The sequence below is a fragment of the Melitaea cinxia genome, chromosome 6 (genome assembly GCF_905220565.1).
Source record: "Melitaea cinxia chromosome 6, ilMelCinx1.1, whole genome shotgun sequence".
NCBI classification, from domain to species: Eukaryota; Metazoa; Arthropoda; class Insecta; order Lepidoptera; family Nymphalidae; genus Melitaea; species Melitaea cinxia.
In genome coordinates, this window is record NC_059399.1 from 11931848 (window position 1) to 11944000 (window position 12153).

At 39.7% G+C, this 12153-nt stretch overlaps 2 protein-coding genes across 2 annotated transcripts; one reads left to right on the forward strand and one right to left on the reverse strand.

Moving 5' to 3' along the window:
- The first annotated feature begins 663 nt into the window (after positions 1-663).
- LOC123654739 lies at positions 664-6291 on the forward strand. Its single transcript, XM_045590623.1, has one exon. It carries the CDS (start codon positions 664-666, stop codon positions 6289-6291), a length of 5628 nt encoding a protein of 1875 aa, XP_045446579.1.
- A 1179-nt stretch (positions 6292-7470) lies between these two features.
- On the reverse strand, positions 7471-11622 carry LOC123654740. The gene is made up of 3 exons (XM_045590624.1): positions 10821-11622; positions 8793-10498; positions 7471-8712 (listed from the first exon to the last, which is right to left on the reverse strand). The coding sequence occupies exons 1-3, from the start codon at positions 11620-11622 to the stop codon at positions 7471-7473; spliced, it is 3750 nt and encodes a 1249-aa protein (XP_045446580.1).
- Positions 11623-12153: the final 531 nt, after the last annotated feature.

Here is a 12153-nt window from a genome sequence, read left to right on the forward strand (position 1 = left end):
GGAACAACAAAATTGTAACAAAATAAATATAAATATTATTTAGGAAACCAAGATTATTTTTATTTAGTATAGTTCGTTAAGTCATGTTTGTAAAAACTTAGATTTTGTATTCAAACTAATTGTACAGAGTATATACATACATACTCTGTCCATTCAATTTATTTCAATATATATATATTTTTATGTTCTTTGTCTACTAAGCGTTTCATATACATTGTGTATTAACGTGTATTAATATGAATAAACCAGTGTAAAAACAGCACTCGTGGAGTAAAGTTATTTCGCACCTTAACTCCTCCTATATTATTGTATGTGTACAAACAGTTCCGTACAATAATTTTTTGGTCCTTCGAGAAATTGATAATTTCAGTAAAGTTTAATTTTGTGTGATAACAGTCACATCTGTGCAAACAGCACATTTTTATTGAACTTTAAACACATCACGTGGTAAACAGTCACTCCCTTGCGACACGTGGCTCGGTGTTCAGTGAACAGAATATTAACCTGGACCTTTTTTAGTGCTAGTAAAGTGAGACATTTAAACTGTGATCAAGAGTACTTTTGGTGTGACCCCTTCGCACGCCCAGAGGACATCAGGGACGTGACCGTAAGGCGCTACCTAACAACAACTCAAGTAAGATCTTTCCTTTTTTTTCTGATAACATGGATACGCTACTCCAGCGTCAGGCTGAAATTCTCGACGCCGTTAAGCAAATAGAGCGTAATTTCAAGAAAGATCCTAGTAGCCGCAAAACGCGTCAATATTTAGACGCCAAGCTCGATTCCATCGACAAACTGTGTTCGGAATTTAATTCCAATGACAACAAGCTAGAGGCTTTTAGGGACGACTCGCCATACTTCGCGGAGGAACAGTACGACCGAGCGAAAGAATATTACGCCAAGGTTCGCTTTATGATAGCGTCACATCAGGCCGTTCCATCTCTGCAGCACAAGCCGGTCATATGTAGCCAGGACGCCGAACTGAAGGCCATACCATCAGTCAGCACTGGGGGCGACGCAACCGGTCGCGCCGGGACGCCCAGCCCGCTGCGCGCGCCGGCGCCGCGCGACGCTCACCAACAGTTCGCTCCCGCACCCGTGTTGCAGTCAGAACTTGAAGAATTATTGTCACAACAACGAACAAATTTTAGAGCCTTGTCGAGACAAATACAAGCTGTAAATTTAAATACTATTATAGATAAGTGGGAGCTGGAAGAGGAGCTTCGTAATCTGCAGACGCGTTGGGATACCGTCGATAAATTGCACCTTAAAATCGATCATATAAGTCAGGGTTCCAACACGCAATATGAAAATGAATTTAGTTATAATGAAACAATATACAAAAATATGAGAAGGTCAATTTATCAAAAATTGTCAGCCACTTCCCATCTTCAACAATCCACCCCTAAAATAGATATTCCGGTTTTTACAGGCAAATATATTCAGTGGCCTACTTTCTTTGATTTATTTAACGAAACAATTCACAACAATAACTTTTTAACTAAGTGTCAAAAAATGCAACATTTAAAGGGCAAGTTGAAGGGGGAAGCGGAGAGGCTAATACAGCATCTTAATATTTCTGCTGATAATTATGATACTGCGTGGGATCTGTTAACCCGTAGGTACAATAACACCCAACTGTTATTTACAAAAAATTTAGAGACCTTTTTGAATCAACCTACAGTTCAAAAGCAAACAGCTTACGAAATTAAGCGTCTCTATGACACTAGCATGGAATGCATTCATGCTATACAAAATTTAGGGGTCAACATTTCTTCATGGGATCCGATATTAGTTCATTTAATATGTAAAAAATTAGATCCTGTTTCCTATAATGATTATAAAGAAGCCCGTAAGTCACCACGTGACTTGCCTTTGCTTAGCGAGCTTATGAACTTTTTAGAGGGAAAATTTACAGCCCTCGAAGAGATTAGCAAAAAAGATTTAACTTATGTTTATAAATCTAATTTGAATAAAAATCAATCATCTGCAAATGAATCGAGTAATATTAATCAATTTCGTTCATCAAATCGCAATGGAAAATTCCAGACCAATACAACACGTATTTGGAATTGTCCATTTTGTAAGCAAAAACATAATTTGTTTAAATGTAATAAATTTGCGCAATTAGGACCGGATGCGAAACTGAAAACGGTAAAGAAATTGGATATCTGCGCAAATTGTTTGTTCAGTCATGATGGCAACGCATGCAATTCTAATAAATTGTGTAAAATATGTTACGGTAAACATAATTCCATTTTACACGATTCATTTGCGTCATATTCCGCGCCCCTCTCTCTTACCGCTGCCGCTAGTAACTTGATGCATGCGTCCCCGAGTGCCCCCGCGCCGAACAAATTGCTGACACCCGTTGCAGACGGACATCATAACGTTAACTATGTTTCCAAGGACGACGAAGAAATTCTTCTTACGACATTATTAGTAAAAGTTAAGGCAGCGGATGGTTCATACATTACCCTGAGGGCTCTACTCGACCAGGGCTCTCAAATCTCGCTTATCTCTGAAAATGCTGCGCAGTGGCTAGGCCTACCGAGATCTCGTTACAATGCATCTATTTCTGGTATAGGTTATGGTTCAAAACAAAGTAAAGGAGTACTTAATCTCTCTTGTCAGTCTATATACGACGATTATGTTTTTGAAACACAAGCCTTAGTCATAAATCATGTCATAAATAACTTACCCAACGTCTCCTTTGCTAAGCAAACCTGGGAACATCTCCAGCATATACAGTTGGCTGACCCGCATTACAACATATCAAAACCCATAGATTTATTATTAGATGCTAGTGTTTATTCCGATATAATAATGAGTGGGTTAGTTAAGGGCCCCGGCAAAGCACCCATTGCCCAACAAACAAGATTGGGTTGGATATTATCAGGAAATGTGAAAACATTCAATTGTAGTGTAGTTATTAATAATTTATCAGAGATATCGAATTATTGGGAATTTGAGGAAATAAACGAGTGTGTCGCTGACATGAAGGAAAGTGAAAAATATTGCGAACAGCTTTATAAAAATACCACTAAACGCTTAGAGAGCGGTAGGTACGAAGTAGCGCTTCCTATGAAGCCAAATTTTGAACAAAACTTAGGTAAATCAAAAAACAAGGCCATCGCACAATTCATTAATTTAGAAAAGAAATTAGCTAGTAATGAGCAATTTTCTCAAAGTTATAAACAATTTATGAATGAGTATTTGAGCCTCGGTCATATGAAACCTGTCGATAACAGTCAACAAGGACTGTCATGTTACCTTCCCCACCACGGAGTTATAAAAGCTGACTCAACTACCACTAAATTACGAACAGTTTTTAACGCTTCATCAAAAACGTCATCAGGTAACAGCCTAAACGACTTAATGGAGCGGGGACCAAATTTACAAAAGGATCTGCATAGCCTTATTTTAATTTGGCGTCAACATAAATACGTAATTACTGCGGATATCGAAAAGATGTTTCGTCAGATTCTTGTAAATGAGTCAGCTCAGCATCTACAGCGTGTTGTGTGGAGGGAATCCCGAGGAGACCCATTGAGAGAGTATCAGCTTACTACTATCACGTACGGTACAAAGGCCGCCCCATACCTCGCTATGCGCACATTAAGGCAGCTCGCAGACGATGATGCGCAAATATATCCCATAGCCGCTGCCGCCTTAAAGAATTCGTTTTATATGGACGATCTTCTAGAAGGGTGTAGCAGTCTCGAAAAGGCTAAGGAACTTCAACAACAGCTGATCAATATATTGATGAGAGCCGGCATGAAAATACGTAAGTGGAGTAGTAACGACCCTGCTCTTATTCAAAATTTATCACCGGAGGACGTAGACTCCTCCTTAGACTTCCGATGTGCGGAGTCCAGAAAAACACTGGGGTTACGATGGAATCCAAAATATGATACATTCTCATTTAAAAATATATTTTACGACATTAATGATGATACACATATTACGAAGCGACAGTTACTATCACATATTTCAAAAGTTTTTGACCCCGTAGGGTGGCTCGCTCCACTGACCATCAGGGCTAAACTTTTATTTCAGAAGACCTGGTCCGATGATTGCATGACCTGGGATCAAAGGTTACCGCATCACTTAGTAGAGGAGTGGCAACAACTAAAGCAAGATCTCCAAAATATTGAAATTTTTGAAATACCGAGATATTTTGGAGAAAGTGATAAAATTAACCTATATGCTTTCTGTGACAGCTCAGAAAAAGCGTATGCTTGTGCAATTTTTGTAAGCACTAGAAATGCTAAGGATGAGTACACAACAATGTTACTCACCGCAAAAACAAAGTTAGCACCGATAAAAAATAAATTAACACTACCGAAACTCGAACTTTGTAGCGCTTTATTACTATCACGCCTTATAACAAAGGTTAGGCAAGCGCTAAATAATAAGATAAATAAACTACATGCTTTTACAGACAGTATGATTGTTCTTGGCTGGATCTACGGAGATACCAACCGGTGGAAGCAATTCGTAGCTACAAGGATCAAACGGATCACTGACGTTATTCCATCCGCATGTTGGCATCATGTAGAATCCAAACAAAATTCAGCAGATTGTGCGACGAGAGGGATGACCGCAGCACAACTAAAAGGTCATTCCCTGTGGTGGGAGGGCCCAGAATGGCTTCGAGAGTACGATTCTAAAAAAATAAAAAGCGAATACTACTCTTCCCCCGATATTGAAGTTAAAGAAAATCTAACCAAATTCAGTGTGTACGCAGCCTTAAACGAGAACAATGCATTTATATTTCAATTAATAAACGAATGCAGTTCGCTGAGGCGCGCGGTTGTTAACCTGGGATGGCTATCACGTTACATAGTGTCATTAAGAAATAAACAAAGCGTACCGCGACTTAGCTATCTAACTTCCTCAGAAATGCAACGTTCGTATGACGTAATTATAAGGACGATACAAAAATATGAATTTGAAGAGGATTATCAACGTTTAATTAATAATAAAAACATTAGCCGAAACAGTAAATTATCAAGCCTATGTCCCTATATAGACAAAAACGATAAACTTATGCGAGTTCGAGGAAGGCTAAATAACTCACTTTTAAGTTCATCAGCAAAACATCCAATCATACTTCCGAGTCACAGTCGTCTAACAAATCTGATTATATCTGAAGCACACACATTGACGCTTCACGGTGGTCCTCGACTAACACTTTCTTTTATCAGGGAGAAATATTGGATCATAAGTGGACTACGCACCGTTAAAAGGGAGTTGCGAAAATGCGTCAAATGCAGGCGCTTTAGTGAACAGAAGTCACAACAATTGATGGCTGATCTTCCACAACCCAGGGTTACCCCATCACGTCCCTTCACACATACAGGTGTAGACTTTACGGGTCATTTTGACATAAAAATAAACAAAGGACGCGGGGTTAAAACCTCAAAGGGCTACGTAGCAGTTTTCGTATGTTTCTCTACCAAGGCAGTTCATTTAGAACTGGTATCAGATCTCAGTACTCCGGGATTTTTAGCTGCGTTTAGAAGGTTCTGTGCTCGACGCGGGTGCCCTCGCCGAGTTTACAGCGATAACGGAACTAACTTTGTGGGCGCTAACAGGCTGCTCAAAAGAGAGTACGAGCAGATTATAAAAACTATAAACCAGGATTTCTTTCGTAACATATATAATTACAACATTGAGTGGGTATTTAACGCACCAGGTAATCCAGAAGCCGGAGGTTTGTGGGAAGGAGCCGTTAAACGCATGAAGTATCACCTGAAAAGAGTGGTTGGGGAACAAAAACTCACCTACGAGGAGTTCATCACCGTCCTACATCAGATAGAAGCTTGTCTTAACTCTCGGCCGCTGGTTGGTTTAACAGAAAACCCAGAAGATGTATATCTGACCCCTGGGCATTTCTTGGTCGGAGGCTCTTTACTCTCTCGACCACAGACAGACCCTGAACATATTAGTTTAACTACCAGATGGAAGATGATACAATCCATGAATAAGCAGTTCTGGAGAAGGTGGTCTGCCGAATACTTACAGGAGTTGCAGTCTCGTTCGAAGTGGCGTAAAACTACCAAAAATCTAGAACTAGATGACATTGTCGTTATTAAAGAAGAAAACTTGCCTCCTGGTAAGTGGGCTCTGGGGAGAATTGTAGAAACTCATCCCGGCAAAGACGGGTACGTTCGGGTGGTATCGGTAAAAACTAAGAACGGCGTCATAAAAAGGCCAATTATTAAGCTTGTCCCTCTACCGGTAAAAGAGGAAACAAAAGCGATGACGTTATCCCCTGACGACTAAACTACAGCTCGTGACGTCACCGCCGTATTAATGAAAACGCAACGTAGTGTGCACTGCCTCACGGAATCGTTTTTGTAATTTTATAGTAACATTTTTAATGCAATTTCTTTTTACTTTATCTTCTATACACGCATCTTACATTTTTTCTTGTTTATTATATTAATAGGTATATATTAGCGTTTATTATTACTTATTGTAGTTAGCGTTATAAAATAGAGCCTCATTCGCGAACGGAAACTAGTTGTATTTTACAATATGTCCTCCTTATTGGCCAGGCCTAGAGTGCGTTAATAAGTATGTCAGTCATATACGATACGATATATAAATCACTACAACGATATTCTTATGATTCATAATAAAAATTGTAGGCTGAAAAAAGGTTTGGTTAACGGAATTGGTTATTTAGCAAACAGCTTATTTGGCGTTCTCGATGACAGGTTCTTTGAACAATACGAGAAAGACATTTAGAAAAAATAAAATCAACGAAAGTCATTTACAAATACTGTTAAAAAAACCAGACTAGTGTCATAGAGGCACAGTATTGTATTTTACGTAGAAATGAATACATAATGAACAAACACTTTGGTGTTATTCAGGATTATATTAGAAATAGCAACATTTTACCTGTAAAATAAAATGTATATTAAACATACTTACCTTATTCAAAACCTAATTAAACATGAGAGTAGCAGTCTTGACTTCCTACTAGTTTTAGCCGTGCGGAAGCGGGACAACCACTGTTTCTGTTGCACTCACTCCCCCCGACGACCACCACCAAAGGCAGTTTTGAGTTTCAGGAACGATTTAGAATCATTGGGCTGCTCATGTTTTGCCACCAGGCAGGGTTTAAGTAATTAGGTTTTGAATAAGGTAAGTATGTTTAATATACATTTTATTTTACAGGTAAAATGTTGCTATTAAACAAACTTGACCGTTATTCAAAACCTAATTAAACATGAGAGACGTGTTTGTTATCGCCTGGTGGTGGTGACGCCAATGTGATGATATAAAGTAAGTATCTACTGAAATAATTGTATATTTAATTTAAAGTGAGAATATTTCATAAAACGTGAATAAAAGATATATGACAACAGATTTATTTATTTATGTAATCAATTTTAATCTAAAGAATATCAACTTTAGTAGAAAGACAATCAACAATAATTAAGAAATTCTTGATTAATTTATGGGCTCAAAACTTGTCATAATCAAATTAGATCTCTGAGATTCTGGTACTCTGGTAGTGTGAGAGCTTATTATTTCACGACAGTAAAATTTTTTGAAAGTATTTGCAGACTTCCAATTTGCTCTTGCAAGAATTTCATCGAGATTAGAGTGTTCAATCCAATTTTTTGATGCGACTGCTGATCTAAAGCTACCGGGTGTTGCTTGTATGCCAGCTTCATGTAGTAGCTTTTTGAGCCAACCAGCTATTATAGAGCGAGTAGCCGGTTTTGGTGTTCCAAACGTATTGATAAATAAGTCTGTTGACGCTATCAGATTCCTTCTTGGTTGCGACAATAGGACTAAGTGATTTATCCAGTAGACGGGGTCTAGTGCCTTACATTCCTTATTAGAAATTAGCTTCCAGCCGGACTGACGGTAATTAGCAGTATCAGTTTTGGAACCAAAGACGGGCCACAGGATTATGCATTCATTGGATTGCATGAAGTGCTCTGGTGAAATTCGAAGCAGCGTCAGGTCGTGAACACGTCTTCCGGAGCATAAGAGCAAAATAGCCGCAGTGTGCCGAGAGACTTCGTAAAAATTAGATGTGTTAGGATCTTGTTTGTTTAAATATGATATCAATATATCTATATCCCAAACTGGAAGTTTTGTAGGTATAGGATTGTCTATACGAATAGACTTCAAAACTTGTCTCACGAGTGTATGAGAGCTTATCTTAGTTTCACTATTCGGGTCGCAAAAGGTTGAGACAGCAGACTTGTGAACTAGAATCGTGTTATAAGAGAGTCCTTCTTTTTGATATAAATCTGCCAAGAATCTTGCGAATTGTGAGCCAGTCGGATTGAGTAAATCGATTTTATTGATAGTTGTCCACTTTATCCATCTGTTCCAGGCAGGTTTGTACGTATTGAGCGTTGATTTACGCCAACTCGCTAAAAGGAGTGATTTTTGTTCATCAGACCAGTCCTTCAAGCTTGATTCCCACCCCCACATCTCCAAACCTCCATCACCATGTCCGAGGCTTTTGTTGGAGGGAGTCCTGTCGAGGTGTCGATCAGTACATTGGATAGACGTCTGATCGTGAAGGGCGGTCCTATTGCTCGGTTCTTCAGGTCTGGTCGCCAGTATACTTTCTCCCATCTCGGGGCTACTATCATGTAAATTCCCTTTGCTTTGTTTAAGTGAGCAAGCACTTTCGGCATCAGGTAAGGTGGCGGAAACACCCAAGCAAGGCTGAAATCCCATTCCATCCCTAGAGCGTCGTGAAATTTGGCTCGTGGGTCTGTTCTGTCGAGAGAGCAATAAATCGGCACCACATGCGCTCGATGAGAGGCAAACAGATCGATTTCGGGCGTGCCCCATTTCATGAAGATGGTTTTTGTTACTGTGGGTAGAAGGTGCCACTCTGGAGGAGCTTTGTATCGTGATAAGTGATCTGCATCCGAGTTGTAGTTGCCTGGAAGGTGGTATATCGTCATGTGTATCCTGTAGCGATCCAGGAGAGCTAACGCTTCTCTCGTAAGATCCCCTAGGGCTCGAGATTTGGTTCCTCCCTCGTTGCGTAGATATGAGACAGTCGTCTTGTTGTCGCATTGAATAAGGAGAGCTTTTGATTTCAGGTAATGACCGTGTTCGCGTAAAACCTTTATTATAGCAATAAGTTCTTTTTGATTGCAGTGTAGAGTTTGCTCTGAAGCTGTCCAGGTCCCTTGTAGGCTTTTGTTGTCTAACTTCGCTCCCCATCCGATATCGCTTGCATCTGTGGTTAGATAATGCGAAGGGAGAGGGTTGTGGATTACAGACGGAGTCTCGAGATTTGTTTGCCACCATAGCAATTCGCTTATCGCTTGTGGGCCCAATTGAGTTTTGGTACGATGTGGAGCTTTTAATAGGGCATTTGCATGTACTTGAAGGGCTCGATAATTTAATCTTCCTCTTAGCACGACAAAACTTGCAAAATTTAGCGTACCTATTATTTTCTGTAATTGTTCTAGACTTAGACTTTGACTTCGTAATGCATCTAATATTAGATTGTTCAGTTTGAGTTTTAGTCTTTGCGGAAGATATTTGACATTTTCCCATGTGTCCCATACAACACCTAAAAACTCTATGGACTTCTGTGGTGCTAAAACGGATTTTTGTCTGTTTATCTTCCAGCCTAGATTTACCAGCAAGTCCACTGCATTCGCAACATGTGCTTGCAGGGTATACCGATTCTGGTGAGCTAGGATGAAGTCGTCCAGATATACTAGTACGCGAATACCTCGCTCTCGCATGAGTTGAGCTATCCAGTTTGTTAGCGTTGCAAATGCTTTGGGTGCAGAGTTCAGTCCGAACGGCAGACAAGTCATTTGATAAAGTTTTCCGTCGAACAATAGGCGTAAGTACCTTTGATGGCTGCGTGCAATGGGAAGGTGAAAATATGCCTGATGAAGGTCGATTTTTGCCATCCAGTCTTGTGCCTGAAGAAAATCTGGAACTCTGTGTGTATTTATTAGGCGAAATTTGTCTGCGTGAACATACACATTTAATTTTTTCAAATTGAATATCGGTCTCATCGTGCCGTCGCTTTTTGGCCGGAGGAATATTGATGAAATGAAGCTTGCAGTGCGTCTGGCTTCTATAATCACCCCTTTGGATAACATTTCCGTAATAATTGTAGACATCTCTGGCGAGAAAATTGTTTGGTTTTGCTGATGCGGCTGACACAGTGGGGGTTTCATTTTGAACGGAATACGATAACCGCTTATGATTTTGAGAATGTAGGGCGGTGCCCCGAGCATCCTCCAGTGGCTGTGATAGTTTTGTAGCTGACCAGCACGAAAAGTTGTTCGAGAGTCACAATTTCCGATTGTTATGTCCTCTCCTATCCTGGTGGGATGAGGGAGAGCCTGCTTTTCGTCCTCGATTATCATCGTACCGTTTTCCTCCTCGTCCGCCCCTGTTGCCTCGAAAGGGCTGATGGCCCTGGCCATGGTATTGGCTATGATACTTCCTTTGGCAAGGTTTTCCATCACGTCTAGATGTGTATGATGATTTAGGGGTAGGCCCGTAGGCATTTGATAGCTGAGATGGGCCAGGATCATTCTGCAGGGCAGAATGTACACGATCTTTTGTTTTGGGCCAAAAGACTCCTTTTACACCGCCAGTCTTCTCCAGCAGAGAGGAAAATTTGTCTGTATCAAATAGGTGTGAGCATGATGGCGGAATTTTCCGTAATAATTGTTTGTGATAAGGGTCTTTCACTGAGTTTATAACAGATTCTCTTCTGTACTGAATTAGTTCCGCTCTGTGACCACAAACTAGCTGAAAGATATCACTAGTGACCTTCTGATACTCACCTTTCGTGAAGATTTCATTTAATTTTTCCGCAACATTAACATCATTGAGTTGTTCGGGTTGTTGCATTGATGTTAATAATCCTCGTATTTCATGTTCCAACACATTCTTTTGTTTCAACAATGCGTAAGTAACACCTGCAAATGCTTTTTCCATATGCGCTGTGAATTTAGTAGTGTCATAACGTTTTATTTCATCATTAGGCTCAAGATTTGTGAATCCTGGATTATGTAAGTACTGTTTTTGAACTTCTGCATAACGAACACAGTTCCAATCTGAATTTCCTAGTCGTTGTAACTCTTTTAATTGTTCTAAAAATGTACTAGACGTATGTGGTACAGAGGGTTCTTTTAGTTTAGTTCCAACATTAAAATAAAACATTGGTTCTTTAGGTAAGTCAGGTATGGGATCGGAGCCTGAAGCATGGGCTTCCGGTTCTCTTTCATATAAAATGCCACTAATGTTTGGGTCTACGCAACAACTACAATTATCATTATGTGATTTAATTGGAGTACTAGTTTGCTTACGAAATAACTCATTCTTGAGGGTAGAAATATCATCGATTAATTTGTTCAACTTACTGTCGCGTTTTTTCCTGCGCTTATTTTTCTTCCGTCGTCCCATACAACGCTCGTCATTTGAAGATGTGTTCGAACTTGAGTTAGATGAGGTACTAGAACTCGAGTCAGAGCTTGATGATCTTTTTGTCTTACGTTTTCGAGGTTTCCGCTTGTCCCCATCGGTAATCCTTTGTTCATTATCGTTGTACTCCCACGTTGCAGTGGATGGACCCGCTTCATCCATTTTCAAAATCTAGAATAACAATTTTACTAATACTTAAGATCACATACACTAGACGGTAGCACTAAAATTTAATGTAGGTACTTGAAAAAAAGAATAACAAAGATTTCGAATATGGTTAGAAAATTTTAAATTTAATAATTTCGAACGGTAGCACCGTTAATTCAAAATAATATGAAATTTTACCTGGTAAATCGCAATCGGTAACTTAATTACCTTAATAATGGGATGTAACACTAGTATCGCACGACTTTGAAGTGATTGCGTTTCGCACAAGCACTTCTTACTAGTGACCAGCTCGGTCAAAAATCAAAACGCCAATGATTCTAAATCGTTCCTGAAACTCAAAACTGCCTTTGGTGGTGGTCGTCGGGGGGAGTGAGTGCAACAGAAACAGTGGTTGTCCCGCTTCCGCACGGCTAAAACTAGTAGGAAGTCAAGACTGCTACTCTCATGTTTAATTAGGTTTTGAATAACGGTCAAGTTTGTTTAATATGTTATTAACTTTGAATGGTGTTCAGTTACATGATAGAA